Source organism: Salminus brasiliensis, chromosome 4, assembly GCF_030463535.1.
Source record: "Salminus brasiliensis chromosome 4, fSalBra1.hap2, whole genome shotgun sequence".
Classification (NCBI taxonomy): Eukaryota; Metazoa; Chordata; class Actinopteri; order Characiformes; family Bryconidae; genus Salminus; species Salminus brasiliensis.
This window is the reverse complement of record NC_132881.1, coordinates 36956872-36984612: the sequence shown is the minus strand read 5'-3', so window position 1 is coordinate 36984612 and position 27741 is coordinate 36956872. Positions and strand designations below refer to the sequence as shown.

Genomic DNA, 27741 nt, shown 5'->3' with positions numbered 1-27741 from the left:
TGACAAAACAGAAAGAGAGAGGGATGCAGGGCCTACTAAAGAGTATAGGCCTATACAGAGGAAAAACATGAGACAAAAAATGCTTTCTGTTTCTCCACTGCTTTTCTTCTACTCAATTCCTTCATTCTACATCAGATCTGAATGATTAATAATGGAGAGATTAGTGGAAATGTGGACTGCACCTCCAGAGGCTCCTAGAGCTTTGAGTAATGAGGCATGATTCACACTCCGCAGCTCTCTCAGCTAGCATCAGTTACTGGCTCTTTAGCCTAGCGCCATCACTCAGCGTGGGGGTCAGACTACACAGCTCGCCAGGCTATTAGCTATTAGCTCAGACTGGACAACAAGTCTACAGGTCTATGGTTAATGCAGGGATGAGGAATAGGACTATGAGAGGAGAACATAAACGTTCTGTGTGTGTGGCATCTGCTGATTAAGCGCACATGCCTGAAATCTGAGCAGGTTGCCTTTTGACTCAGGGTGTAAATGAGGTCTGTGGATTGGGATATCTAATTGGACCCAAATGTGTTAATAATGTATTGATGGGACAAAACAACTGCAGGCTGTGCTTTTCTGAACATCACCCAAAATGCCTGAAATAAGCAGAGCTATGAAAGTGGCGTTCCAGAAACACAATTTTAAGCTGACAACCGCCATCGTGGAAATAACTGTCTGTAACTCTGTAAAACATCTGTCATTTACAGTGACAGGTTAATAGTGGAGTAGTGTGGTACTTAATGGGAAGGTGTATTTTTACATCAGACACACTCTATGGTGAGAGGAGCCCCTTCAATAAGTCTCTCCATCCCTGTCGACAGTTGTGTTTATGACATAGGAGCAGGAGCCAGTGTGCATGCATGAGAATGTGTATGTGTGTGTGGTTCATGATTAAGCAGGCCGGTGTTTTGGTTGGCCGTTTGGTCAGTCTAGCTATGTCTATGATGGAAAGGACAGAGTACTAGACACCACCTCCTCCGCTAGTGGGGTCTCCCTGCTGCCAAAAACAACATTACAGTATGCGCTCCACTCGGAAAATCGACCTGCACGGTTTGTGTGTAGAAGGGGAATGTGAAGGTTTAATAGCAGGTCCCAATCAGAACTTGAATGACGAGAAATCCACCACATTCCAGCAGGAAGGAAGTGTCTACAACGCTCAAGAAAACTGACAACAGGACAATGCATCACACCCATAACAATTACAATCAGAATATATTTGTTTAAAAGGGGTCTCTGAAACAATCATAAAAGAACCACTTTTGTTTTTTATAGAAATTTTCAATGAATGGCTTTTTTAAGATTTAGAGGTTTACAGTTTAAGAAGCTCTGAACTGTTCATGTACATCTAAGTCAAGAACAATTATTAGAGTTTCTAAATGCTCATTCAATCCATTAAAGGAAAGCTTTATCCAACACCAACTGGCCTTATGTGGAAAAATGACTCAGTTACTCAATGAACCAATTACCCAAATTTAAAATGATTGCGCCATTAGAAAGAAACTGGAAATCCATGGGTGAGTGTCCAGGCAAAATCCACTGATAAGCAACAGGAGTATAATGGCTTGTCTCTTGTTTGCCAAAAAAAAAATTTTGACCAATTGACCAACAGGTCTCTTGGAATAATGTTGAACTGAATGGATTGATGAGTAAGTCCTGTCCTATCTGACATCCCCCAATTATACCAACAGTCAAGCACGGTGGTGGTAGTGTGGATGCTTTGCTTGCGAAACGTTTTTTCTTCAGTAAATGCTATCATCATTAAAAATAATAATAATTCTACTTTTTCTAATTTCTACAGTACAGAAAAAATAATTGTACTGTAGAAACTCTTATTTTCTGAGTGTAGATGACTTACACACAATGAAGTAACACAGTCTCTTTGGTGTTCATTGATAGCTTCATTTCTAATTGAGCAGTATTCGCCCCAGGAAAGTGCTTAGATTCAAACAAGCACTGCTCTGCATAATTTAAGTAACTAGATATCCATACCGTGCATAATAAGACCTAGGAAAATGGCTCAAGTGTGAAGCGTGGCTGGAACAAAAGAAAATCTGTAAAAAACACAGCCAGTGAACAAAAGAAGAGCGAGATGAAGTGGATTAGTGTGCTCTGGTGATCAAACTGTGAGTCAGTCAGCGTGTCCTGTTTGACACTGAGATTTCCCACTGCCATCCCAACCATCATCATTCACAGTAAAGGGACTGCAGGCCTCCCAGTGACGAGGGCATGGCTGCAGAAGTGGAAAAAACGAGCATCCTCCTGGGTGGTTTATGAAGGCTGGAGCTTTCGGCGCGCTCTATGAAAACTGCGAGCAAAGCGTTCCAGGCTTGTTGACACAGGGAAACATATTTCTGTCGGCACTCCATCAATATTTATGGCCAGGCTTGCTCCGAAGCGAGAGGCAGTTAAACTAATCAACAGCCCTGTGCCGCTCTTTCACACGTGCACACACACACACACACACAAAAGCTGTGCGTATGAGCGCCTCGCATGTGCGTTAACGTACGTATTGTGCTGACCAGTCGAGGGAAACAGGGAGAGGATGAGGAAGAGACGATGATTGGCAGATTGTGTGTAAACAGACATCAGCCACATTGCTGCCGTAGCATGCAGCATCTGTTCCTGTTAGTGTGCTAGCCACGTCTAACAATGAGACAACACTTCCAGAACGGTGCACCAACCCCGGCAGGGAAGCACGCAGCTGGCACTTTGCCAAAACATTCCTGTCCCGCCCTTCCCAACCAATATCAAGGACAACGATAATGAAAGGTAAATCACAGCCGGGAGAAGGTCATTTTATACTGTATGTATGTCTGTGCATGAGTGTGCTGTCAATTGATTTAAACCCACTTGCATGTGCACATATAAATCAAGGCTAAAGGCATAAAGGCATTAGTCAAAGAGCCCACGTGACTGTATTCATTCTCCCTCTGTCTCTAAGGGCATTTTCACACCTGCCTTGTTTGGTCCGGACTTTCTGACTTTTCAGTTTGGTCTGAACAAAATAGCAGGTGTCAAAGGTGCCTCAGACCAAAGGACCAAAATCTGAACCATGATTGGGTTCATTTGCAGTGTGAAAACACTTTTTTGATGGTTCAAATATTCAGGGAAGTGGAAGCAGGGTATTTTCACCCATTCAACAAGTAAAAATGAGCCACGGCAGCACATAGGCAGGATTATATATGTTGGCGACGGTATAATTGTTGACGAGCATGTTCATTGGTCAAATTGGAACTAGTACTACACTTGACATTGATGCTGCTGACAGTAATGCCATAATATCAGCATTTTAGTGGCAACAATATGGATCATTATTATTATTGCCAGCTGAACTGACAATGTGCAGACATCAGATGCACATCCCTCTACTAACCAATCAATGTCAAGGATAGAGACATGCAGCTCATGTGGGTGATGATGATGATGAGACATAGCTATATCATGCAAATCTATACAATGTAACAAAAACATAAACCCTGGTTCAGAACATGGTCTGAATGTTCAGGTGCAAAAACGCCTCATGTCTTTATAATTGGAATTTGTCTCTTAAATCCAATTTTGAGTTTTTGTATTGTAAGTGAGTGACCAAATTCCATACATACGTCAACTGTATGTCCACGTTGTCTGTCATAGTAACAACACAGGACGAACAGAGATGCATCTCTAGGAGTCTTGCTGTTCAGGCCAGTCAGAAATGGCAAGAATTCCCAATGCCTCTGTGAACAGTCTCACATAAACAAGCCATTCTTCATCTCCCTCTCACCTGGTGATGAGGCAACAGTCATGGATGATGCTTTCCTCCACATACACCCCTCTCTCCTCTTGTGTGTGCACAGGCCAATGCTCATGGCTCCAGGTAAGTGTGAGGGAGGGGTCCAGGTAAGAGGCGGTGCACTGTAGGGGCAGTCGGTCTCCTCGGAATACCAGCTGCCTCTGAGATGGGATCAGCTGCAGCAGGGGCAGCTCCAGAGGAGCGTCTGTAAAACCACCAAAACACAAAAACAGACAATGCATTTTATTCTGGTTACACTGACTTCTTGGTTCCATTACCTGTTCTGGGTTGTTTTATTCATCAAGTTGTGAAGTTGTGAGCTACAATACTGACTGAGTAGAGTGTAAACTTTAACATATGTTTTTACTATTCACATTTAAATAATTTATTATTTATTCATAATAATGTTTTTTAAGTTAGCCAAGCATTAAAATCTTTAAATTAAATTAAAAACATAGCTTGTGTAAATAGCTTGTGTTTTCTTTCATTTTAACAAAAAAAGTTTACCAGGGTGTCAAAATATTTGTCTGTACCTATACCTCATTTTTTAATATAGAAAAACTATTAACCTACAAATAGAGTTACTTAAAGGTTACCTTAGACTGTGTTCTATGTTTCCAACGGTCAACACTTAATAATGGTTTTCATAGAAGTAAAACGCTAACCTAATGTGATGCAGCTACAGCTCTCATAGTGAATGTGTACTGAGAATGGACTTTGAGTCCACACGCCATCACACTCATGAACAGCTGAACATTACAACACTACATTCTGAATACAGTCTATTACATACATACATCCTATCCAGATGTTCTCTCACTCTTCTTTCTTTGTACTGCACTTTTATTTATCTAATAGTGTCTCAGAACAATCTGTACTACCGTCTCAACCAGTGACTCCTCTGTTCTCCATATTTATTTCTATTTAATCCAGTCTGCACTGTTCTTTACTGCTGCACTTAGCACTTTGCTTTAAATATACAACTCTGCACATGTTAAGTTTACAGGTGTATCTGTGCGTGTATGTCACTGTGTGTGTGTGTGTGTGTGTGTGTGTGTGTGTAGGATGGGTGTGTTTGTTACTTCTGTAATGTCAGTTATCGTGCACTGTGAGCTACTGTAACCAAAACAAATTCCTTGTATGTGTAAGCATTCTTGGCCAATAAAGTCCGATTCTGATTCTGAGTATAACAGCAGTGCCCTACGGGCCATTGATACCAGAAGAGAACGACAACTCCGGCGAGTGGTACAGAGCAATAGATTTTGGCTGGTTAGTCTCTATATTGAACACCTTTAGTTACCTAATAGAGCCCATGCCACAATGTCTCGCTCATCTAAGCCAAGGGTGGTTACTCTCACTATTAGGTAGGTGGTCATCATATTCTGATATGACTGTGTATTAAAATGATATTCTATTCCTTTTCTCCACTGAAAGTTATCTATAACACTGCTCAAAATAAACTACTCTGGCAAACTTTCATCTGTGCTTTTGTACAGTGCTTTTGTATCCTCGTCTTGCCCATGTACTGGAGTGTTCTCTGACCTGACCTTGGACTTTGATTATGATCCTAGAAATAATTCAAGCCGACATCCTACCACTTCAAGCTCTGCATTGTTAAACATTACTATAGAACCAGGCTAGCATATAAAATGACAATTATTATAGTGCAAAAAAAAACATGTAATATATAAAATAACATAACAGCAGAGTGCAAATGTTTCTGTGGGTTACAATAATATACCTGGACCAGAATGCAAAATTGGGCATAATATGGAATTGTCAAGAGCTAAATACACAATTGGAGGATTCATTATTAAAATTCATGAAGAGTATCTCTGCCTCAGCATATATTAATCTCCTGTGTACGTGCAGGATGATCTGAGCTTGTCTGTACAGCTAGTCCTCCAGGGGCTTCTCATCTTTGACTGGACACATCACAACATCTTCTTGAATTGGTTCCAAACACTCTGCTTCCCAGCTCTCTGCTTTGAGGTTTCTTTAGATCAGCGGGCTTTGCTTCCACCACAATACACACTCTAAGAAGCTTTGGTCATTAACACCATTTGGGTTGGTGGGTTTTCAGTTACTATACTGTGTTGGCCACATGGACTATATCTACATGTGATACTTCCACATTCAAAACTGACCCATTTTACCATTTTGGTCTTTAGAGCACAGTTGCCTTAGAATTCCTGTTTGACCAAAAGTGGAAGGTCCTGTTTGACCTTCTCTCATTTTTAATGAACAATAACCATATTAGATATTAACGGACACACAGCATCTCTGCTGATGTTATTCCAAAAATAGAGACATATAGTATGTAATCTTACTGTCAAAAGTGACAACAGGATTATATCGAGAAAATATGCTATAGCAGAAAGTCACATGTACACCAGAGTGTCTGTGTTATATCAGTAGGTTACATGGGGTCAACAGGCACAGTTAACATATAAAAAACTGACCTGTATTCTGGCATGAGAGAAAACAACAGAGACAAAGAGACAGACAAAAAGAGAGAGTGTGAGTAAGAGTGAGAGCATCTGGGCCTGCTGTGTATGTTCTACACTGGCTGTGAAGATTACACCCCTGCCTCTGTTCACTCACTAGCATTAACATTGCAACCCCCTCCCACCCCATCAGCATGTCACCGGCCGAGCCACTGTCAGCCCCCGCAGCACAGACACAGATGAAACTCCTCCTAATGCTAGAAAACACACGCGCTGGCCGCAACCTGCTCAACCCTGGCTACTTGGCCTTGTCTGGAAATTCCATCCATTATTTTCTATTACACTAATGTAATGCTTGGACGACACTTCGTGTCTCTGCAAATGATGCAGTAGTTTCAGAGAGCTCAAATCTGACTACGAAACACACTGCTTATTTTTACTCTACAATGTTGACTGCCATGGGATGAAAGAAAACACCATCGCAAAGTTGTTTAATCTATAAGCGGCACATCCCATGGCAAACCTCTATTTCTGAGAGAATACCACTATTGGAGACCCCAAAGAGTGATTTCATTATAATATAAACATTACTATAAACAATTACACCAACCACTGCAAATATCTGCAGTCCAAACACTGACACCCACTTTTTTCACATATTTTATGTAATTCTTCAACCTTTCTAATTGTCCAGTGATAACTGGATAACTGAGGCCAACACATTCATTGACCCATCCTCCAGGTGAAGGGCCTTGCTCAAGGGCCCAACAATGGCACCTGTCATTAATAACCTGGAGCTCTAACCACTGAGCCACCACTGACCCCAGCTTTCACTGAACTGAGGGCTTATTTTCACGCTTTAATGTTGACTGCTATGGGCTAAAAAAAACCCTACACATTACAACAACAACAAAAAAACAGAAACTTGAGCAAATTATATTACAAAACAAAAAAGGCAAAAAACATAGAGACACTTGAGGAAATACCTTGCAAAACTGAGAAAATTAAGAATTTATTCACAAAGGTACAGTGAGTCCAAGAAGTATTTGATCCCTTGCTGATTTTCTTTGTTTGCCCACTAATAAAGACACTATCCTTCTGCACTTTTAATGGTAGATATATTCTAACATGGAGAGACAGAATATCAAGACAAAAATCCAGAATATAATTTTAAAGAATATATTTTAATTAATTTGTATTTCAATGAGGAAAATAAGTATTTGATCCCTCTTGCCAAACACACTCAATACTTAGTGGCAAAGCCTTTGTTTGCAAGCACAGCGGTGAGACGTTTGTTGTAGTTAACCACAAGTTTAGCACACACACCAGGGGGAATTTTGGCCCACTCTTCTTTGCAGATCCTCTCTAAATCATGAAGGTTGGTGGGCTGTCGCTTGGCAACTCTGACCTTCAGCTCCCTCCATAGATTTTCGATCGGATTGAGGTCTGGCGACTGGCTGGGCCACTCCATGACCTTAATGTGATTTTTCTTGAGCCAATCCTTTGTTGCCTTTGCTGTATGTTTAGGGTCGTTATCATGTTGGAAGACCCAACCACGGCCCATTTTCAGATCCCTGGCAGAGGGGAGGAGGTTGTCCCTCAGGATTGTGCGGTACATGGCTCCATCCATCTTCCCAGTGATGCGGTGAAGTAGCCCTGTACCATTGGCAGAGAAACACCCCCAAAACATTATGCTTCCACCTCCATGCTTGACGGTGGGCACAGTGTTCTTGGGGTCATAGGCAGCATTTTTCTTCCTCCACACATGGCGGGTGGAGTTGAGGCCAAAAAGTTCAATTTTGGTCTCGTCTGACCACAAAACCTTCTCCCAATAACTTGGTTCATCTTTCAAATGATCATTGGCATACTTGAGGCGCGCCTCCACATGTGCTCTCTTCAGCAGGGGTACCTTTCGGGCACTGCAGGATGTGAATCCATTGTTGCGCAAAGTGTTGCCAATTGTTTCCTTGCAAACTGTGGTCCCAGCTGCCTTCAGGTCATTTGCTAACTCCTGCCGAGTGGTTGCAGGACGATTTCTGACTGTTCTCAGCATCATTGCCACCCCACGAGGCGAAATCTTCTTTGGAGCACCGGGCCGAGGTCTGTTGATTGTCATGTTATACTCTTTAAACTTTCTGATAATTGCACCAATAGTTGTTACTTTCACATCCAACACCTTACTAATCTTTTTGTAGCCCATTCCAGCTTTGTGAAGGTCAACAATTCTGACTCTGAGGTCCTGTGACAGCTCTTTGGTTTTACCCATGTTGGAGACTTGAAATCTGTGTGATCTGTCTGATTCTGTGGACAGGTGTTTTTCACACAAGTGATTAGTGAGAACAGGTGGCTTCAGGTCAGGTAACAAGTTGATTGGGAGTGTCTAACTGGTCTGTAAAAGCCAGAACTGCTAATGAATACTAAGGGATCAAATACTTATTTCACTCCATGAAATACAAATCAATTAATATATATTCCTTAGATTTATTTTCTGGATTTTCTTTTTAATATTCTGTCTCTCCATGTAAGAATACATCTACCATTAAAAGTATAGAATGATCATGTCTTTATTAGTGGGCCAACGAAGAAAATCAGCAAGGGATCAAATACTTCTTGGACTCACTGTATACTCATGAGATCATGACCAGCAACTGGCAGACATTAGCACCCATTTAAATAACATTAACCTACAAAAGAACAAATGCAGATACTTGAAGTACCAATATCACAAAGCCAATTTTAAAATGCCCTATACAATATGCCAAACAACAAAGCTCCAAGGCTCAAGGCTTCCCTGTGAGACTAACAACAACCATGAATATTGCTAATATCTCCTGCCGCCTCAAACTAAAAAAAGAACCCACTATGCCATACAGTTATTGATTTCTGTTACTTACAAAACATAAATGTAAAGGAAATATAACTCCAAGCATACACTATGAAATTAGTCTATATGCAGATTAAATCTTAGTTTTTGTGCAAAATCATTTACATTAATAATAGTAATTATGAAACTATCAAAATTATCTGAAACAACTCAGGCTTCCTCATCAATAACCAGACAATGAGAGGGATAAATAGAGACTTTATCATCATCTTTAGGAGATCTTTATCATGCTTTACATCATGCATTTATCATCCCTTTACATCATCAGCTTCCACCGGTCTTTAAAAGACTTGCATGCTTCTTTGCTGCTTTCAGATGCTGACATTTCATCTTTCCCCTCCATCTTCCCCACTGCCACTAGTTCAGTTCAGGGTCCAGCCAGGGCCTTGTTGTTTTCAAATAATATTTCCTATTTAAATGTTTATACTTGTCAAAATTAAAGTTGTTCTTACTGTATGCCTGCCTCTGGGGTATTCTAGTAGAACTACCACTCACTGCTAATGCCAGGTTCAAATATGTAAGAATAATGACCACTACACCACCAAATACAGTAAAGCGTGGTGTGTAAAATGGGATTTACAAGATCTGAAATCTGTACCCACTACACCCAAAACACTGTAGTCATGCTATGTGGCACTGCACATTGAGTAAACTAAAAACCGAGAAAATGGAGATACATGTTTATGATTGGACAGTGGTGATAACAGAGAGCAGATGATGGGCATGTAAAAGTATACAACACTAGTTTTCCACATTTTGGAGATACTGGCTTTCTATCAAACTGCTATTCAGACCCCTCTACCTTTCAGCAAAACTGACTGGCTTAAATGCATTAACAAAGACACATATTTCTTTATTTAAATTTATTATATTAATTTATTTATTTAAAGTTAATTTAAATTAACTTTTAACGAGGTGCACATAGATGATACTGATATAATTAGGCAGATAATGATTGAGGTTCAACATTTTCCAGCTCACAAAAGTTCTAAATGAAACTAAACTAAGGCACATATTCCACATATCCCATTTTGTTTTTTACTAACAATCTGAATACAGTTTTATGCTGTTTAAGACATAATTAAGTTATGCTTTCCAACCTAAATAATAAATATATTGTTGCTGACTAAATGCCAGCTTTCAATGGAAGTCAATGTAAAAAGCATTTCTATTAGTCCATTCATCACAACATTTTGGTACAATGCAAAAAGCATCTGCAAGGTTCAAATAATGTCAAAAAGTCAAATGTGTGAAAAATGGAGAACAAAGGTTTTGGAGTGACTGTAACAGTATAGAACATAAAAATGGTTTGTGGCAAGATACTGTATCAAAAAATGTATTCATAGTTTGAATAATGGTATCTATTAAAATTAAAGCTTCACAAATTAAATGTTATTTATACATTATACATTTATACAATGAATGAGCAGGGAATAGGCTGACGTCATATTTTTTTGGGGGGGGGGCTAAGTGTTGAGAGTGTTAAATTATTCTAAATGCTACAATAAATAGGCTGTACTTTAGTCTAGCTAGGTCTCACTAAGAGATGTTTATGTTTTAAACAGTGCCATATTACAACTACAAACAATGTGATTAACATTTGTGTTAATTCTGTGACTTTTACACACAACTGAAAAGAGCTACTTCATGGGTAATCTGATTAATCTTAATGAATTTCAGGTGTTCAGTTCAAACATTTATGCATAATACGCATCTGACTGTTTGACTGGTACCGAACTTTAAAAATGCAGCCCTGATATGACTTAAGGAGTGGCTGGATCTAGGCAGGAAACAGCAGTGTGCGTCATGCTCTCCCTACAGTACCCATAAGCTGTCTTCATGAAGGAGGGAGAAGAAGCAAAACAATTTAAATATAGGCTTCTGTTGCCTTATCAGTGCACTTCAGGGTAAAAGGAATGAACACATAGAAAGAGGGGAGAATGGAAGAGAGCAACGGAAAGATAAAGAGAGAGAAATAAACAACAGATATGCCTTTTTCTCTCCCTGTCACATGCCAGATGTGTATCATACAATGCAAGTCCTTGTGGGGGATAATATAACACATGTAAATATGTGTGCATGTGTGCTGTTGCCTGCTGCTCTTATGTAATAAGAGTCTTGGAACGGCAAGTTTTGGAGCTGCTTGCTGTATTATAGGCTAATGGAATGAGGCTTCTGTTAGAACCAGCTTACGTTTCCATACACATAATACCCGCATTCTGCTGCCCCGTACACACACACTCGTAGCTCAGTGGAGTACACTACTGTAAGCCCATATAGATATAATGACCTTGAAAATACCATTACAATAGGACTTGGAGCAGTGGCTGCGGTGGATGGGAGAGCTTGGCAGGAGCATAAATACTGTTTTGTGCATGGTTGCTGTAGCAGATCTGAAGGGCCAGACAGTGTGCAGGACAAGAGGCTGAACATTACTGTTCTAATCCTGTAATGGATGGAGTGAGCTGGAAAAGAGACAGCAGGATTCCTACTGCTAATTCCAGCTCTGCTACTACACAAACACACCGCCAGCAATTACATGCAGACCACTCAAACCCATACTGAGGCTTCTGTATGTTTTAACAAGCATGATGGACCCTGGTCCTGCAGGGCTACAGGGCTGAGCAGCTTAGTGTATTGCCTAACAGGTACTCTGCTGCACCTGATTCAACTCAAATCAGTTAATTATGAAGTCCTTCAGCTCAACTCATCACCTAATTATAAAGCTTCATAACAAGCCCTTTGTGATCCACCGGTGATCCAGGTGTCTTTTCCTTCTGTAAAGCGTAACGAGAGAGTGTGGCAAGATATCTATGTCAAATGACAGCCAAGGACAATTTTATTCATTTCTTAAAGCTTCTACACTTCTACATTGATAATGATAAAAGCACATACTGCACCAATTAGCACTTTGCCTAAATGATCACATAGGTGTTTAGCAACACCTCTTCACACTGAAGATATAAGCAATGTTTAGGAATGCAATGCAAGAAGGTTTAACAAAAATATGCAGGGGTGCTGTATGGGGGGGGGGATAGGATGATATAAAAGGTTGTGTGTTTTTTGTGTTTTTGTAATTTGTACATTTATCATTCATAGAATATTTTATTTAAAACGCTAAAACATTTTCTTTTATTATTCTTGTTTGGCAAAAAGTAAACATCCAGAGCTTGATTTTACTCTGATTTGCCTTCTGTTTACACAAAGTGGTTCAGTCTGCCCTCAAAACAGGTGGGACTTGTAATTGCGAGTAGTGCATTGTTAGTTGGAAGTGAAGCATAATGTTGCATTTAAAAGAAACCTCTAGTTACTAGAAACACAATAAAAGAAAACAAAGTCAGGAGAGAGAAAGCTATTTGTCAGGAAGAAAGGTGAGTGTAGTCTGTGAGTGGTAGTAATTAACCTGTTGGCTTAGTCCATAATAAAATATATAATATCACAAAAATTAAGTGTTTATATGTCCCTCCTGTTTTAGCCAACAGTTAATCAATATAGGCAAAGACTTGACTTGTCCCTCCAGCAGCCCTGCCTGTTTTGTAATAAAGATGCACACAGGTGTTAATTTTACAGCTTTCTGTATCTTCACACTAGGAGATTAGCATGCTAACTGTAGCTAATTGTTGCTTTAGCTAATCCGGCTTTTCTTTAAAATAGTCAATGTGTTATCAACGTGTTATGGCAAGTTGCCATGTTTTTTTTAAGCTGATGTTGACAAAAAGGTGTGTTATGTATATAATATACAATATTTTAACACTGTTATGTGTTTGTCTTGAGTATTTTGGCAGAATTGTTATAGGTTAGGTTTTCAGGGTTGGTAGGTGTAGGTGGTGGGCTGGTGGGGCTCAATGTAATATCTTTTCATGGGGCCCAAAATCCCTGGCAAGACCCTGTAAATCAGTATTACAGTCAATCACAAAAACAGTCTGTTTATTTCTGATAGGGGGAAAAAGGTTAAGAAGAGCCATCTAAAAATAAATAATGACAGTTCACGGTACAAAAACCCACATAAACATCATAAGAATACCTCAGGGGGGAATAAAAATAAAACACCAGAAAAACTAGGATATGGGCCCTTCAACACCAGTATGTGATACAGTTTCAGAAACCACATGTTTGAGATGACTCAAAAAACAATCCATTTTGAGGCCAGTGTTTGATGATTTAGGCATCCAGTTTACAGGATACTTCCAGCTTCCATTACTTGTTAGTAACCATAGCCTTGTAGGTTCAGTGCTAATGAAAACAAGCGAACGTCAGACACCAAACGTGTCTTGGCTTGACATTTAGGATAAGGGACATTTTTTAAGTGACCAATATGTCAGTATGTGCTCATGTGGCTATCTAAGACTGGAATTAGGATTTCTACAAACACACAAACATACACACACACACATGTACATAGTGCATTACCGCAGATGAGTTGGTGTTCTCGGAGGCTGCGGAATGCAAGGCCATGGAGGAGTGTGGGATACACACACACTGTGTCATTCCCCACTCGTACTGATCTGGCTCTAGCCCACAGCAACAACCACTCCAGCTGGCAGTCACAAAACAAGTAATCGGTACTGAAGTGCCTGATGAAATACACACACAAAAAAGAGTGCTGAGTACATTAGTGTGCGATGCCCTTCATAATGTTTGAGATAAAGGCATATATATTTCTAAATTGCGTCTGTACTTAAGAGTTTTCAATTTGTACTCAAAATAATTCCCATGTGGTTGAAGTGCACATTCTCAGTTTTAATTAGGGGAATTTTTAAACCCTTTTATTTCAATATGCAAAGATTTCAGCTATTGTCTGTGCTATTATCACATCCCCTCATTTAAAGGCACAAAAAATGCTTGAGACATGAGCTTTACAGGTGTTTAGGGTTACTAGAGTGTTTAACTGCTTGCAGGTACAAGAGAGTTTTCAGTTTCCAATCTTGATTTTAGGCTTTTGGTCACATCTGGGATGTGCTTCTGCTGTTTATCAACCAGAGAACCAGAGTTTTGCCAAGTCACTGGAAAAATTAAGGCTGTGGGAGCAAGAAAACAAAGTAACACTGGCCAAAAAAGAGTCACTGGCCAAACTTTTGGATTACTAAAATCCTGTTAGGAATATTCCTTTAAAGGATAAAGATGAGCTTAATAACCATAGATGAACTGTTAGGTCTACAGAATAATTCTCATCATAACATAAGTAAAATCGCCATTCATCTGTCCAACAGATCAGAAACATTTTCCAGGAGGCAGATGTGGATTTGTCCATGACTACTGTCCACTGAAGTAAAATACAAAGGCAATCCTGAAAGATGCAATTCAATAGGTTCAGTAAACTGTATCCTAGCCATCCTGTGCTTTACTTTCTGCAGTATAGTTTCTGTATCATTAACCACATATGAATGAACCTGAGTACAAATTTAAAACGGCTGGGTACTGAGGCAAATAAGAAGAAAATATCATTTTTTTCACAAACATTTTGGTAGGAATTTCTCAATTTATAATAGTGCTATCAGATGTAGCATTGCATATTCTTACAGAACTCTGAGAGAAGTCAAGTGCATGAAGAGCCCCTCAGGAAGCATGGAGAAAATATTTCCAGATAAGTTTCTGCAAAACAACCACCAAAAAACGTATCAGACTATCCCTATTAAGTGCAAACAAGACAAAATGTAGCCCACCTTCACATTATTATCACAGGGCCTTGTATGTGATAAAGAGCTTGAGTGGGTCAGCATAGGAGCAGAGAGTTAGCACATTACTCACAGCTTAGAGAGATTGCCAAGGTCAAGAAACATCTCAGGAGACAGGCAGCCAATCCGGTTGTCAGACAGATCCCTGAAGAGATAGGAACACACAGACAGCTCTTAAATTGAGATAAATTATCTGACACCAAACTTTAAAAAGCTTCACAGTGGGGAAGCTAGGATTTGTGGTTTGTAAACATGACCCAGCATTTGTTAAAATATGTACAGATACTTACGTGTGTGTGCGCGGGGGGGGGGGGGGGGGGATGTCTTAATTTTATGTGTAAGACAACAATTAAAATATTTACAGATATTTACACACTATAACACACATTCTAAGATTCATCAGCACTGCTCATGAATGGTTACATGCTGAATTTAAAACATTATCAGCCATAATTAAGGAAAAAAAGGTTTATTTGTATTGGATTGTATTTGTAATGTGAGCCAAACCCAGTCCAATCCCAAAGCAGCCAACTTGGCTGATCTTGCTTCCAAGCTGTCAATACTTAATAGCTCCTAACTGATGACAGAAACAACTTGAGTGCAGCAAACAGTACATACCACTCCTTACAAATCATGCAATAATGCCAAGTTTTTGTTGTTGCTTGTACAACCCATTGTGTGTTTTGATAAATGCATTTTTCAGCTTTCTTCGACTTTTATTGGCTTTATATTTATAGAATAGATGATATGGTGGACTACTGCGCTCTCGTTCTGTGATCCATGGAGTGGATTGTGATTTGCCCAGTGACAAGGTTTGGCTAACACAGCAGTGGTGGTGCACTATTCTACTTTGCAGCGTTGCTTGCACAAATATGATGTGCATGGTGGAGAAGTCAACCTTCAACCTTCAGCATCCTCATCACAAAAGCTAACATTTCAAATATATGACAACATCTAGATAAGCTAAAAGGTATTTTAAACAAGTTTGTGTATTAATGGATGAGTACACCAAGGTACCATAGGACAATGACAAATACAAATCTATCAATGATACAAATCTAGCAAAATACATCATGGACTACTTTAAGAAATACAAGCTGGAGCTTTTAAAAGGAAGCTTTCACCTTTCTTTTCACTTTAAAAAATATCCAAATTTCTCATTTTGCTTTTTTTGCATATGGCTGAATGGTTAAATGGGTGTTACAGAGCAAGTGCTGACCTTCTTGTTGATGAGTGTATGTGTGTGTGTGTGTGTGTGCATGTGGCACCGTGCCTTTGCTCTGTGTAATTAAAGATATGGCCAGGAGCAGAGCAAAGGGAGAGGCTCAGCCCCTTCACAGTAATCACCAGTTGGGAGCTCTTAAATTAGCACCACACACCATTCGGGAGTTGGCACTCTTAAATTAGCACTACACAGCATTCAGGACCTGGCTTTAGCATTAAGTGCAGTGCAGCAGCCAGGACCTGGCACATGCTTCCACAATCAGCAGGCTGATAGCCTCTAATCAGCACAGCATTAAGCCAACCACACACACCTTCTGCTGATCCACTGCCAGTGTGAGAAAGACGAAGAAAGAGAAAGTTAGTGAGAGAGTAAAACTGTTTGGAGGGGGTTTCTGTTTCTGTGTGTGTGTGTGTGTGTGTGTGTGTGTGTGTGTGTGTGTGTGCACTTTTCAGTAAGAGTCAGTGGATCTGTTTTATTTATCTTGTTTTCAGACTTCAAGTGGCATGAAAAATTGGAACTTGACACGTTCTCTCTCTCCTACACGGTGAGAGTGCATTTGTGTGTGTGTGAGTATTCTTTGAGTACACAGATCTTAAGCAGTCGTCATGGCCTCAAAGGGTGTCTCTTCTCTGTTATCAGACACTTATGTGCCATCACTGACACATCAAGAAGTGGGGCGTCCCACGTACCTTCATGCACTGCACCCACCATCACCTCGTCTCACGCCTCTCATCTCCTAAAATTGTCACTTTTGTTCTGAGAGCAAAAAGAATTTTCCCTCCTCAAAGCTTCCTCCAAACTGACTCTGTCATGCAGTACTTTCCTTTTCTCTGTAAAATACTCCCACCTCCACTCTCCTAATTCTCCTTACACCATTGCATAAACAGCTCAAAAAGTTCCCATTAATATGTAGAAGCTGCAGTTATCGCCAGTTATAAAATTATTCATTTGTCACTCATAGGTCACTGAAACAAGCAGAGAAAATTAGGTGAAAACGTGGATTCTTTCAACGGTTACTACATTTGGGTCCGAGCGTAGAATACATTGTCAGAGGGCAGTAAAGCCACCAGTTTTTCAAAGCACTAGAACAATGCCCCACCACTGTTTGGCTGAGTTCAGGCAGCTCACTTCAAAACAAACCCTCCACTCTCCCCAAACTGCCTAGACCACTGACTGATATGAATGAATATACAGTCAAACAAAGCAACAGAGCCAATTAAAATGTCCTTTTTTGGCTCTGGGCGAAATATTTCTCAAAGCGTATGAACCATTTTTGGTATTTCAGTATAAACTTGACCTGAAACATGATCGACCCAATACAGGAAAACCATTAAACAACTGACACAAAAAGATTATATTTATACATTTATGTTTTAGCAAAACGATCAAACATCTTTCGAAGGATAAGTCTGTAAACCTTTAGGAGTAGGAGTTCACTTGAAAGGGTATTTGAAGTCAAAAACCAATGTCAGTCAGAATTACCATGCCCTCCCATGTTTCAAGAACATAGACCTGGGTCTTCACTATTCAATAGCTTTACTAATCAATAGTATCACTACTGAAGCTTTTGAAATGGCCCTCGCAGAGGTTGTGTTGCCTTCTTTTCACTTTAAAAAACAACAAAATAGGTAATTTTGCCTGTATTATTTATAGAAACACAAATATTGGATCAGTATTGGCCGATTAAGCATTAAGAACTAAACCTTGATCCATATTTATTATTTTTGTCAGTTCTGCATAGAACCATCAAATACTACAGTAGAATGTGAAGGTATACTAAAGCTTTAACAAAAGTGGTCCATGCAGCAAGACAATGACCCTAAGTTCAAACACCAGACCTCAACCCAATAGAAATGTTGTGTAAAGTCCCAAAACAAGAAGTAGCAATGAACCAAAATTCCTTTAACCCATTCCCAGTTACCGGAAATGTTTGGTTCAAGTTATTGCTGTTCAGGGGGGTCACATTAGTTCAATAGTTGCTAAAGCAAAGGTAGCCCATATTTTCTGACAGAGATATTTAATGTTGGGTAATTTACCTCAATAAATAAAAGTAAAAGCTATAATGTTTTTGACCATTTGTTAAATTCATTTTATGATCTGATTAAATTTTAGGTCAAATTTATTTAGAAATACAGAAAAATATAATGTTTCAATGACTAGCAGCAATATATCATTTTTGTTAGTCAGTTAGCGGCCAACTGATTTATTAGTCAGAGAAAGTTGAAACTTGTCAGTTATGCTAACATTTTTTGTTTGTTTGTTTATTTGTCAATTTATCCCCTCCACTAGATATATTTTACTATAATATAACTTCAATGAAAAGTAATTTTGGTGCATATAGTCTTGTTTTGGAAAGATATTTAAATCACATAAAAAGTACATTTAAACTTTAAAACAAATTAATTGACATATGGTATGTTTGACGTACGGTATGCAGTGGTTACCTAATGAAGGAAAATGATAACTACACTCTCATTTAGGTTAGAAAAACAACTGTAATTTCCAAATGAACTATGAAATGGCCTCTTGAAGAAATGTGTAAAAATACCCTGCTCTCATACTCACAGCCTCTTCAGCATAGCAAGTCCCCGGAATGCTCCAGGCTCCACTGTACTAATCAAATTACTCCTCAAATCCCTACAGAGAAAGAAAAAAAGAGAGCGAGGGAGATAGAGACAGACAGAGAAAGAGAAATGACAGTGTTACAGAAACATCAAAATGCTTAACATTGAGAGATTCACACAGAAAACCATGAAGAACTAAAGTGCAGACACAAACAACCACATGGTTTAAGAGATGCATAAGGGGACCAATTACTGCTCCACAAAGGTTTACTCTTCAGTAGAGATGGCCAATAATCCACAGAGTGCACACATACACACACACATACACACAACGTGATAAACTGATGAGGCAGACCACAGAAGACCGCTCATTCTTTTTATACTTCGGTCCTCTTTATGTGTATGCCTCGTTCAGAGGCACATTTGGAAGGAATCAGGCTCCACTGGGCATTATGAGTGCCCTGTTTCTGCCCACATTATATAAACAGGGCCCAGTGTGCTGAGCTGCACTGTCTACTAATGCGCTGGACTAAGGAAGTGGAACGCCACACAGTGATGACCTTAGATCAGAACCTGACCATCTTAGAGCCTCAGTGACCGGCTCTCCCTCCGGGCCTCCCCCCCCACTCTCCACACACCCAACAACACTAAAAATACACTCCATGATTTCAGAACTTGACTCTGTGTTTTCCTTCATGTCCAAAGCAAACTTCCTGAAATTGTGTCCTTGCATTTCCTGCGTCCGTCTGAGGGGAGTGACGGGAATGTGAAGGAGGTTGTGGGAGCTGCAGCTGTGAGCATGGAGGAGATACAGCTGTCAAACAACAGCTTAAGCACGCTGATGCCTGAGCTTAAACCGGGTGGCAAAATCCCAGTCGGACACTGGATGCACTAGGAGTAGTCGTTACGTCTATACAAACAATAGGTCAGCCACTGACCACAGCAAAGCAAAGCATTTGGCACTTTCACAAGCAGAGCATACAACTAAGGTCCAGTGAAGCAAAATCAATTTCTGTTTTAATAATCTATTTTGTAGGGTTTCATTTTTTAATTGCTATTTAATTTAATTCAAACAATTTTTTTGTATTCTCAATCTAGTCTTTTAATATTCATTTACAGAATTCCCAGCATTTTTAGACAGTTTTGCAAGAGTATTCCTTTCCTTTGTACAATTCTTAAAACACTGATTTACTAAACATACATGTAGTTTTGCCTTCTGTCATAACCAACTATCATTCAGCTAATCTGATCTGTATCTGAGTAATCTGAGTAATCTACGTATTTCAGATTAAAAACTTTCTTCCACCACAATGGTCATTGGAATAAAGCCCAGGACTGACAATTTCATTCACATAAAACATTTAGCTCCCAAACGAGAGGGTCATTACATGCTGATGAATGGCTGCTGTCTGCTTTAAATGTGGTGTGTCACATGCTAAATTGCTCACTTTAGACTTAAGAAACATACTTGTTCAGCACCATTACATTTCTCCTTCCATGTTCTCTGCCATCTCTCCATCTTTCATACAAATCAAGTGTACGCTAAACAGGTAAGCAGTAATTACAAACTGTCTAAACATGTCAATCACCAACACAGCTTTTAGTCCCTGAATCCAAAGTGACAAAATATTTGGAAAATGCAGTAAATATATCTGTGGATTTACCTTCACTCATTCTCACCTTGCCAGGCTTGACTGGAGTTGAAGTTGACTGTGTATTGTCTGTGTATTGTCATATTCACAACATGAAAAAATAAAAACTATCAGCTTATCAGCACATTTTCTTTGGTAAAAAAGGTAAAAAAGTCTTTAAAAAAAAACTTTTTGTGAAAAACTGTATGTGCTTCATAAACAAAATACTGCAAATGCACCGTCTACCTAAATCTCTAAATATGTTGTTTGTGCATTTCCATTAACTTATCTTTTAGATGCATTAGTTGATTTTTCTCCTTTTTCTTACTAATTCAAATAAACCTTGAAATATGCAAAACAGTAAAATGACCATTTTTACAGTGGCATCAGAACATGTGTATTGGGTACCTGAGAAAACCTGCTTTAAAGCTATTCTCCAGACCAATGTCTTTGTTTTTTCTACCACCTTGTTACTAATATTTGTGTTAATAATATGCTCTGCTGTGTCATTTACCATTCTAAGGGCTAGAACCTTCAGGTTAGAACTTTCACAGTAGTCTGTGGGTAACTTACTGTCATTTTCCCTCAAATAATTACAAAGCCCTTTAGTGATTGTATGACACACTTACCTACTTAATAGCTAGAACCTGTAGGGCATTTCAGTGTAATTTACTTAACCTCTGAACATTCCATCTGGTTAATACTTTACAATTTAAAAAAACTGCTGGGTTATTTTGTGACCCACATGCTGGCTTGACAGAACTTGGTTAGGACACTTTCATAAACTATAGACTTTTACCTGCTTACTACTGTACTATGTGAAACCACTAAAACATGTTTCATTTGCAGTCAGATAATAAAGATGAAATAAAAATAATAATACAATTAATATTATAAACTTCTGAAGCTGTTTTTTTTAAAACTGTTGATGTCTGACAGACAGCACTAGCTAATGTTAGTGGGGGTAGATGAATTTAATTTTATGAATTTAGATGAATAAAGTGCAGCACATTTTGAATAAAAATCACTGTACTAAGTAAAGGAAACTATTTTTGAATAGCAGTTTTTAAGAATCTGTCACTCTTCATGCATTTTGTCTGGGATCACCTGCATCACAAAAAATATCAGGAAAATATCTTTGAACACTGTAATGTAATATTTTTACCATATTGTTCATTTGCAATGTGATGATATTTAGGAATAATTCATTTAGTATACATTTTTTTTACCTATTGATGTTATTTTATTGTAGTAATCTAACCAAGTTTTTCCTTTATTTTATTTTATATTTTGTTTTTAATAGTGTATGCATATTTATTTCTAAGCAAGGATTAAATATTTTGCATTACATTCATTTGACAAGTCCTTAGAAGCCCAGCTGTAAACACTGGCACACCACATGCAGGAACATTTTGTGTAAGAGCAAGCCATCCAGCTGGCAGAAATCAAAACGAACGTCAGAAACAGGAACAGTGTTTCTTCCCTCAAACTCTGTTTGACGTATGTACACTTTCCCCTCGCCCAGGCTATACAGTATCTAGACCTGGTGCTAAACTCCTGACAAACTTTAACAGTTGCAGTTAATATTTCACCAGAAGCAACACCCAATTAACTGTCTGCACAACGCGTGTCTGTAAGTCTAAGCGTATGCCCATTCAGCCTGACTTATAGACTGCCACACAACTCTGCTCCCACTGTGACATTAATGTGGAGATTTACGTCCTAATGGTCACACTCACACAGCGAGGCCTCAGAGGAACATGCTGAGATGAGAGTAAGTGTGTGTGCATCTGTGTGTGAGCAGAAAGACAGAGAGTAACAGAGACCATACGTGTTTGTGCTGCTACTGGAGAGAAGTTTTGGAAGCCCCTAAGAGTGGAGGTCAGTAAGAGGACCACCCACCAGCAGGGGAGAGGACTTGGATAGGACGACAGAGAGCGGCACAGTGCTTACTTATATTGCTTCAATTATGGTTATTTTTAACCACTGTGAGGTAGACATGCTTGTGTTCTTTAGCTCATTGTCGTATTGTATGCACCAGCTGTGCTTCCGCTTCAGCTCGCAGACAGATGACCTAACATTATCTAAAGAGATTCTCTGACACAAAGCAGTATTCATATTTCCATCAATGCTAGCAAGGCACCCATGTCCTGATGCACCTTAGTATCCCCTAATCATCCCACAACCACCACCATGCTTCACATTTGACACAAGGTTCTTACTTAGCAAAGCTAAAAAGCCCCACCAGACCCAGACACTGTCCTATCCAGACCTGAACTGATAACCAATGAACTATTAAGAACTATTTCGTTTTAATCAGATTAAAGTCTCTCACATTTACAGGTTTACTGGCCCAGGAAACCTACTGAACAATCATATGTTTTTGTAAATATGACATGTGACACTACTCAGCCAATCAGATCTGTGTGTTATGATGAACACTTGTGATTAAAGAGAGTGGTCACACATACAGGGAAGAGATGAGAGTTAGTCGGAGAAGAAAACGAGTCAGGGCAAGTTAATAAAAAGGGAAAAGTACAGCGTGAAAACTGAGATTTTAATCAAGAACGGACTCGTAGATGTTTATTCTTCCCACGAGCAACTCTAGACCAGTATGCCCAATATGTTCAAAACCGTGTCAATTATTAAAAGCAGTGATGTCAAGCACCACTACGAGATGAGTTATTAAGCAGTTAAGAGTATTTCTTATTTATAATTCGTCCAGTTCAGTGTGAAAACTGGCAATACATATTGTTGAAATATATTGAATTGTAATTGAACTTTTATTAGATTTGGCATTCAATTGTTTACTACATCAAATGTTGATATAACTACTAGGCTACTTCATACACATTAGACATGCTCTAGGCATAAGGTGCTCTGAACATTTTCTCTTAACTGGACCTTATTGAATTTTAATGAACTCCTGTTAATTTCTTGGAAAAACATTACACATCATTTAAATTCTTCTTGGTCAGCAATGGTTTCTGTCATGCTATTCTGTCATGATTCCCCTTCTTGCTCAGTGCTTTTCTAATGGTTGAGTCATGAAGACTATCCTTAGCTAAGGCAAGAGAAGCCTACAGTTCTTTAGATGTTGCTCTTGGGTTATTGTCAATCCCAGGATGATTTAACATCTTGCTCTTGGAGAGGTTTTGGGAGGGCATTCACTCCTGGGAAGCTTAACAACTGTTCCAAATTGCATCCATTTGGACAATATGGCTCTATACTTTTGGTGGAAGCCTAGACCACAAGAAATGGCATTTACTAATGACTAATCTACTGTTTCCAACTGTTTGTGTTAAAGTGTTAGATTCTGACACTTAATTGTAGACCTATTAGATTCTTTGGGGGGCAAAATCTTAGCCTTATTCCCCTTTTGGCTGGAAAGTGGTACTTTTCTCCACTTTCAGCTGAAATGTGGGCACAAAATGTAGTCATTAATCATTGAAAACATTGATTCCAAACTTTTTTTAACTTTTTAAGACATAGAAACAGTAGAAATGTAAAGGTTAAAAGCTTTTCAGAGGTGTCTTTGCCAGCTGTATGAGGATTAAAGCTGATTACGCCAAGTGCTGTCATATCTTGGCAAGAACATTTCTTTGACGGCCATAAATCTAAGAACAAAGTGAAGTGGAGATAACAAGCCGGGTCTCTTTAGACTGGTATTTCAATAAACAATTAGATTCCATAGCCTCTGGAGCAAAAACAAGCATTACACAAAAAAGACTGTTCTTACAAACCATCTAAAGAAAAGTTCTAACTGCTGTCTTCTATACTGTGCTGCTTTTTAGCAGACTCAAATATAATACAATGACATTCAAAACAAACAGAGAGCAACAGAGAAAAGAGCTTTTGTTGTGCTGTGACGCTGATTTACTGGTAATGATGCTTGTTGAGTAAGACACGGTTATCTGAGGCAACATTCAGGTCAGAACACTGGGTATTCCCACACACAGGCAGAGTTTTCATTGCTCTAATGAATGACAGAAAAAGGAGACACATTCCTATTCGGAGAGAGCGGGAAAGAACGAGAGAAAGAAAAAGACATATCCGCATACAAACACACACACACACTTCAGCCACCGCACTGAGCTCAGAGAGGAAATGTGGCTGGTGTAAAAAGGTCATTTAGGTGTCTGTGGTGACATTGCTGTCTGAAATACGGCTTCCTCTTCCTATTTCCTTCTAAAGATGGGTCAGACATTACAAAGAGCTTTTAGTCCCATGCAGAGTCAAAGGGTCTGAACCTCACTCAACCTCAAACCAAGATTTACTATCACAAGGAACAGCGGATGACCCATGAAATATCACCATTCAATATGGCAAAATACCCTAATTCAGGAGTAATAGCCAAGTCGATGACAGGCTGAATGCTCTACATTTCACGGAATTTCCTAACACAAGCTGACACATAATCATTTGTTGACCATTTCAATTCTGAGCAGATCCGAAAGCTGTAACTTCTTTCAACTCAGAAAACAAGACACAATAATACCTGAGATGTCTGATGCAAAAAGCTTTTTTTTTAAATGCAGCCAAGATCAACAAGCTCTGAGTTGGACAATGAATCCACTTATATCTGCTTCCACAAGAGTTGCCCATAGTGCTAAGCTCATTGAAGCCTGTATTCAAAAGGATCTTAGGCCAGTTGGCCATGTGAACAGACGTGGTAACCAGACATCCTTCCCAGTTTCATTCAGCAGATTCGTACAATAAACACATATGGTAAGAGAGCCACAGGCAGTTGTTCAGTTTGCATTTATATCCACACTGTTTACAGTCAATTCAGTTCATAGCTGGCTTCTCAGGAGAAGCATGTTTATGAATCACATATGAAATATCAGTTCCGCAAGCTATGCTCATCCATAAATAATATCCCCTCACACATGAAATATGTTTGGTGCAATAATTGCTCATTTATTCGGGTCTGTAACAGCTACAAATATAATTGTGCACAGTAGTTTATGTACTAGCCTTTATCATGTCTGATTCAGACTAAACTGCAGATGTGTATCTCTCCATAATATCACTGCAGGCTCATAATGATACATTTGGCAATCACAGCACTTCTTTACTTGACCTGTGCACTGGTAAGATTAGCACAAACTCTTCTGACACACAACAGGGCACTGTTGTTATGCTTGTCATTGTACACTATGTACTAGAAATAATAACAAATTATAATTAGCTTAGGCAAGGTTAAACACTGTTGAAATCTGTAGGAGAATAACATTTAAAATCCAAGTATTATTATCAGTAGTAGTTAGTAGTAGTGTTAAAATTATTATTACAAATAGTAGTCGTAGAATATAAATAAGTTATCAACAAAGTAATTCTATTCTATTCTATTCTATTCTAGTAGAAACTGGTAGTAGAAGTAGCAGAAGTAAGATAAGATAATCCTTTATTGGTCCCGCAGTGGGTAAATTCTAAAGTAGTAGTCATAATAACAGCAGAAGCAGGAGTAGTAGTAGGTGTAGCAGTAGTAGTAAATGTAGTACTAGAAGCAGTAGTAGTAGTAGAAGAAGCAGTAGTAATATTAGCTGTAGTAAAAGTAGTAGTGGTAATCGCAGTTGAAGTAGTAGCAGTAGTAACAGTTGTAGTAGAAGTAGTAAAAGTAGTAGTAATATCAGTTGTAGTAGTAGCAGTAGTAATAGTAGTAGTAATAATAGTAGTAGTAGTAGTAGTAGTAGTAGCAGTAGTAATAGTAGCAGCAGTAGTAATAGTAGTAGTAATAGCAGTAGTAATAGTAGCAGTAATAGTAGTAGTAGCAGTAGTAATAGTAGTAGTAATAGCAGTAGTAATAGTACCAGTAATAGTAGTAGTAGCAGTAGTAATAGTAGTAGTAATAGTAGTAGTAGCAACAGTTGTAGTAGTAGTAGTAATAGTAGTAGTAGTAATAGTAGTAGTAATAGTAGCAGTAATAGTAGTAGTAGCTGTAGTAATAGTAGTAGTAATAGTAGTAGTAATAGCAGTAGTAATAGTAGCAGTAATATTAGTAGTAGCAGTAGTAATAGTAGTAGTAATAGTAGTAGTAGCAACAGTTGTAATAGTAGTAGTAATAGTAATAGTAGTAGTAATAGCAGTTGTAGTAGTAGCAGTAATAGTTGTAGTAGTAGCAGTAATAGTAGTAGTAATAGCAGTTGTAGTAGTAGCAGTAGTAATAGTAGTACTAGTATTAGTAGTAATAGCAATAGTAGTAGTTTGAAATGATGCAAAATCATCAGGTTCAGTTGTTGGTAATTTACCAAGTTAAATTTCTTTGAAACGCATTGAAAACTATTTTATATGAAACACTGTAAAATTGATTCATTAGTTCCATCTAAAATGTAGGCAAATTAACTTTAAATAATACTCTGTAAGAAAAATAAATAGATTTGATTATATATATAATAATAATTCAAACATAAAATGTCTGCCCAGTAGACAAACAGTAAATTGGTGACTATTGGAAGATTTTAAATTATAAATTATATTCATATAGTAAAAAAAGTTTCAAATTTTCAAAACTAGATTCAAATTATTTTCCTTTTATACTATTATTATTATTATTTTTATTATTATTATTATTATTATTATTATTATTATTATTATTATGAGTAGTAGTAGTAGTAGTAGTATTATAAGCTACAACCTTGTCAACTAGAATCATCTACCATTTCATTCACCTCCCAATTTGCCTTTATTATGTAGGAGCTGTTGTTGGAGTTACTGATCCTAAAAGTTAAAAGCTTTTGTCAGAATATATTTTTAAATGGTTAGAAATCTTCACAAAAGCATTTCAGAGGAAAGAGGTCAGACGTTGGAGGCCACAGGGGTAAACAAACACAAATGGCACAATTTAGCGTGTTGTAACTGGGAGTGAAGAGATTGTCTCAGTAAGAGCAAAAGTGGATTATATTTAAAATAAAATTATATTTATTTTAAAAGAGTCTGTAAGTGTCCGAGAGAGCTGCTCCTCTTTCCCATATACACACAACTTAAAATTCATGTATCTAAAATGAATCACTCCATGCACACTCAATAAACATCTGTGGAGATTTACATCAGTCAACATAACCTAAACTAAACATTAGGACCCCAACATTGATTAAAACCAAGACCTTGAATTGACCTCACTGCGTAGTGTCTCTTCTTCTAATTAACAATTAGCCTTTAACCCATTTAACTACCCAACTAACTGTGTAAGTGCCCTTTTAGGATGGCACAGACTTTTAGTAATATCGCACTGATAGATTCAATGGATCTTAGACTTGCAGAACATCCATTATTCATTATTCGCATTATTGCCTTCCACATAAACAGCACTGGCATCCCTCCAGAGGATTCACCAAACTATTCATCAATTGCGTCTCAAGGAGACCCAGTCCATGTGAGGGAAACAGATAAACGTCAACAGCCTGGCCAAAAGAACAAGCAAACCCTTCAGCTGGAAGTCTTACTGACTGACTCCCTTAGACAGAGAGGAATGGCTGATACAGCACAAAGAATTCTGATATGGTCCAAGAGAGGAGAGAAGTCCACTCAGTCAGGATGGCACCTC

General features: G+C 38.6%; 1 protein-coding gene across 1 annotated transcript in view; it reads right to left on the bottom strand.

The window, feature by feature from the left end:
* Positions 1-27741, bottom strand: part of adgra1b (adhesion G protein-coupled receptor A1b) — a 175864-nt gene that overhangs the window by 128610 nt on the left and 19513 nt on the right. The window contains exons 3-7 of the mRNA XM_072678275.1: positions 18566-18637; positions 14849-14920; positions 14621-14692; positions 13511-13674; positions 3761-3974 (exon numbers count right to left, since the gene is read on the bottom strand). Of these exons, the coding sequence (XP_072534376.1) occupies positions 3761-3974; positions 13511-13674; positions 14621-14692; positions 14849-14920; positions 18566-18637 (594 nt within the window). The remainder of the gene's footprint in view (positions 1-3760; positions 3975-13510; positions 13675-14620; positions 14693-14848; positions 14921-18565; positions 18638-27741) is intronic.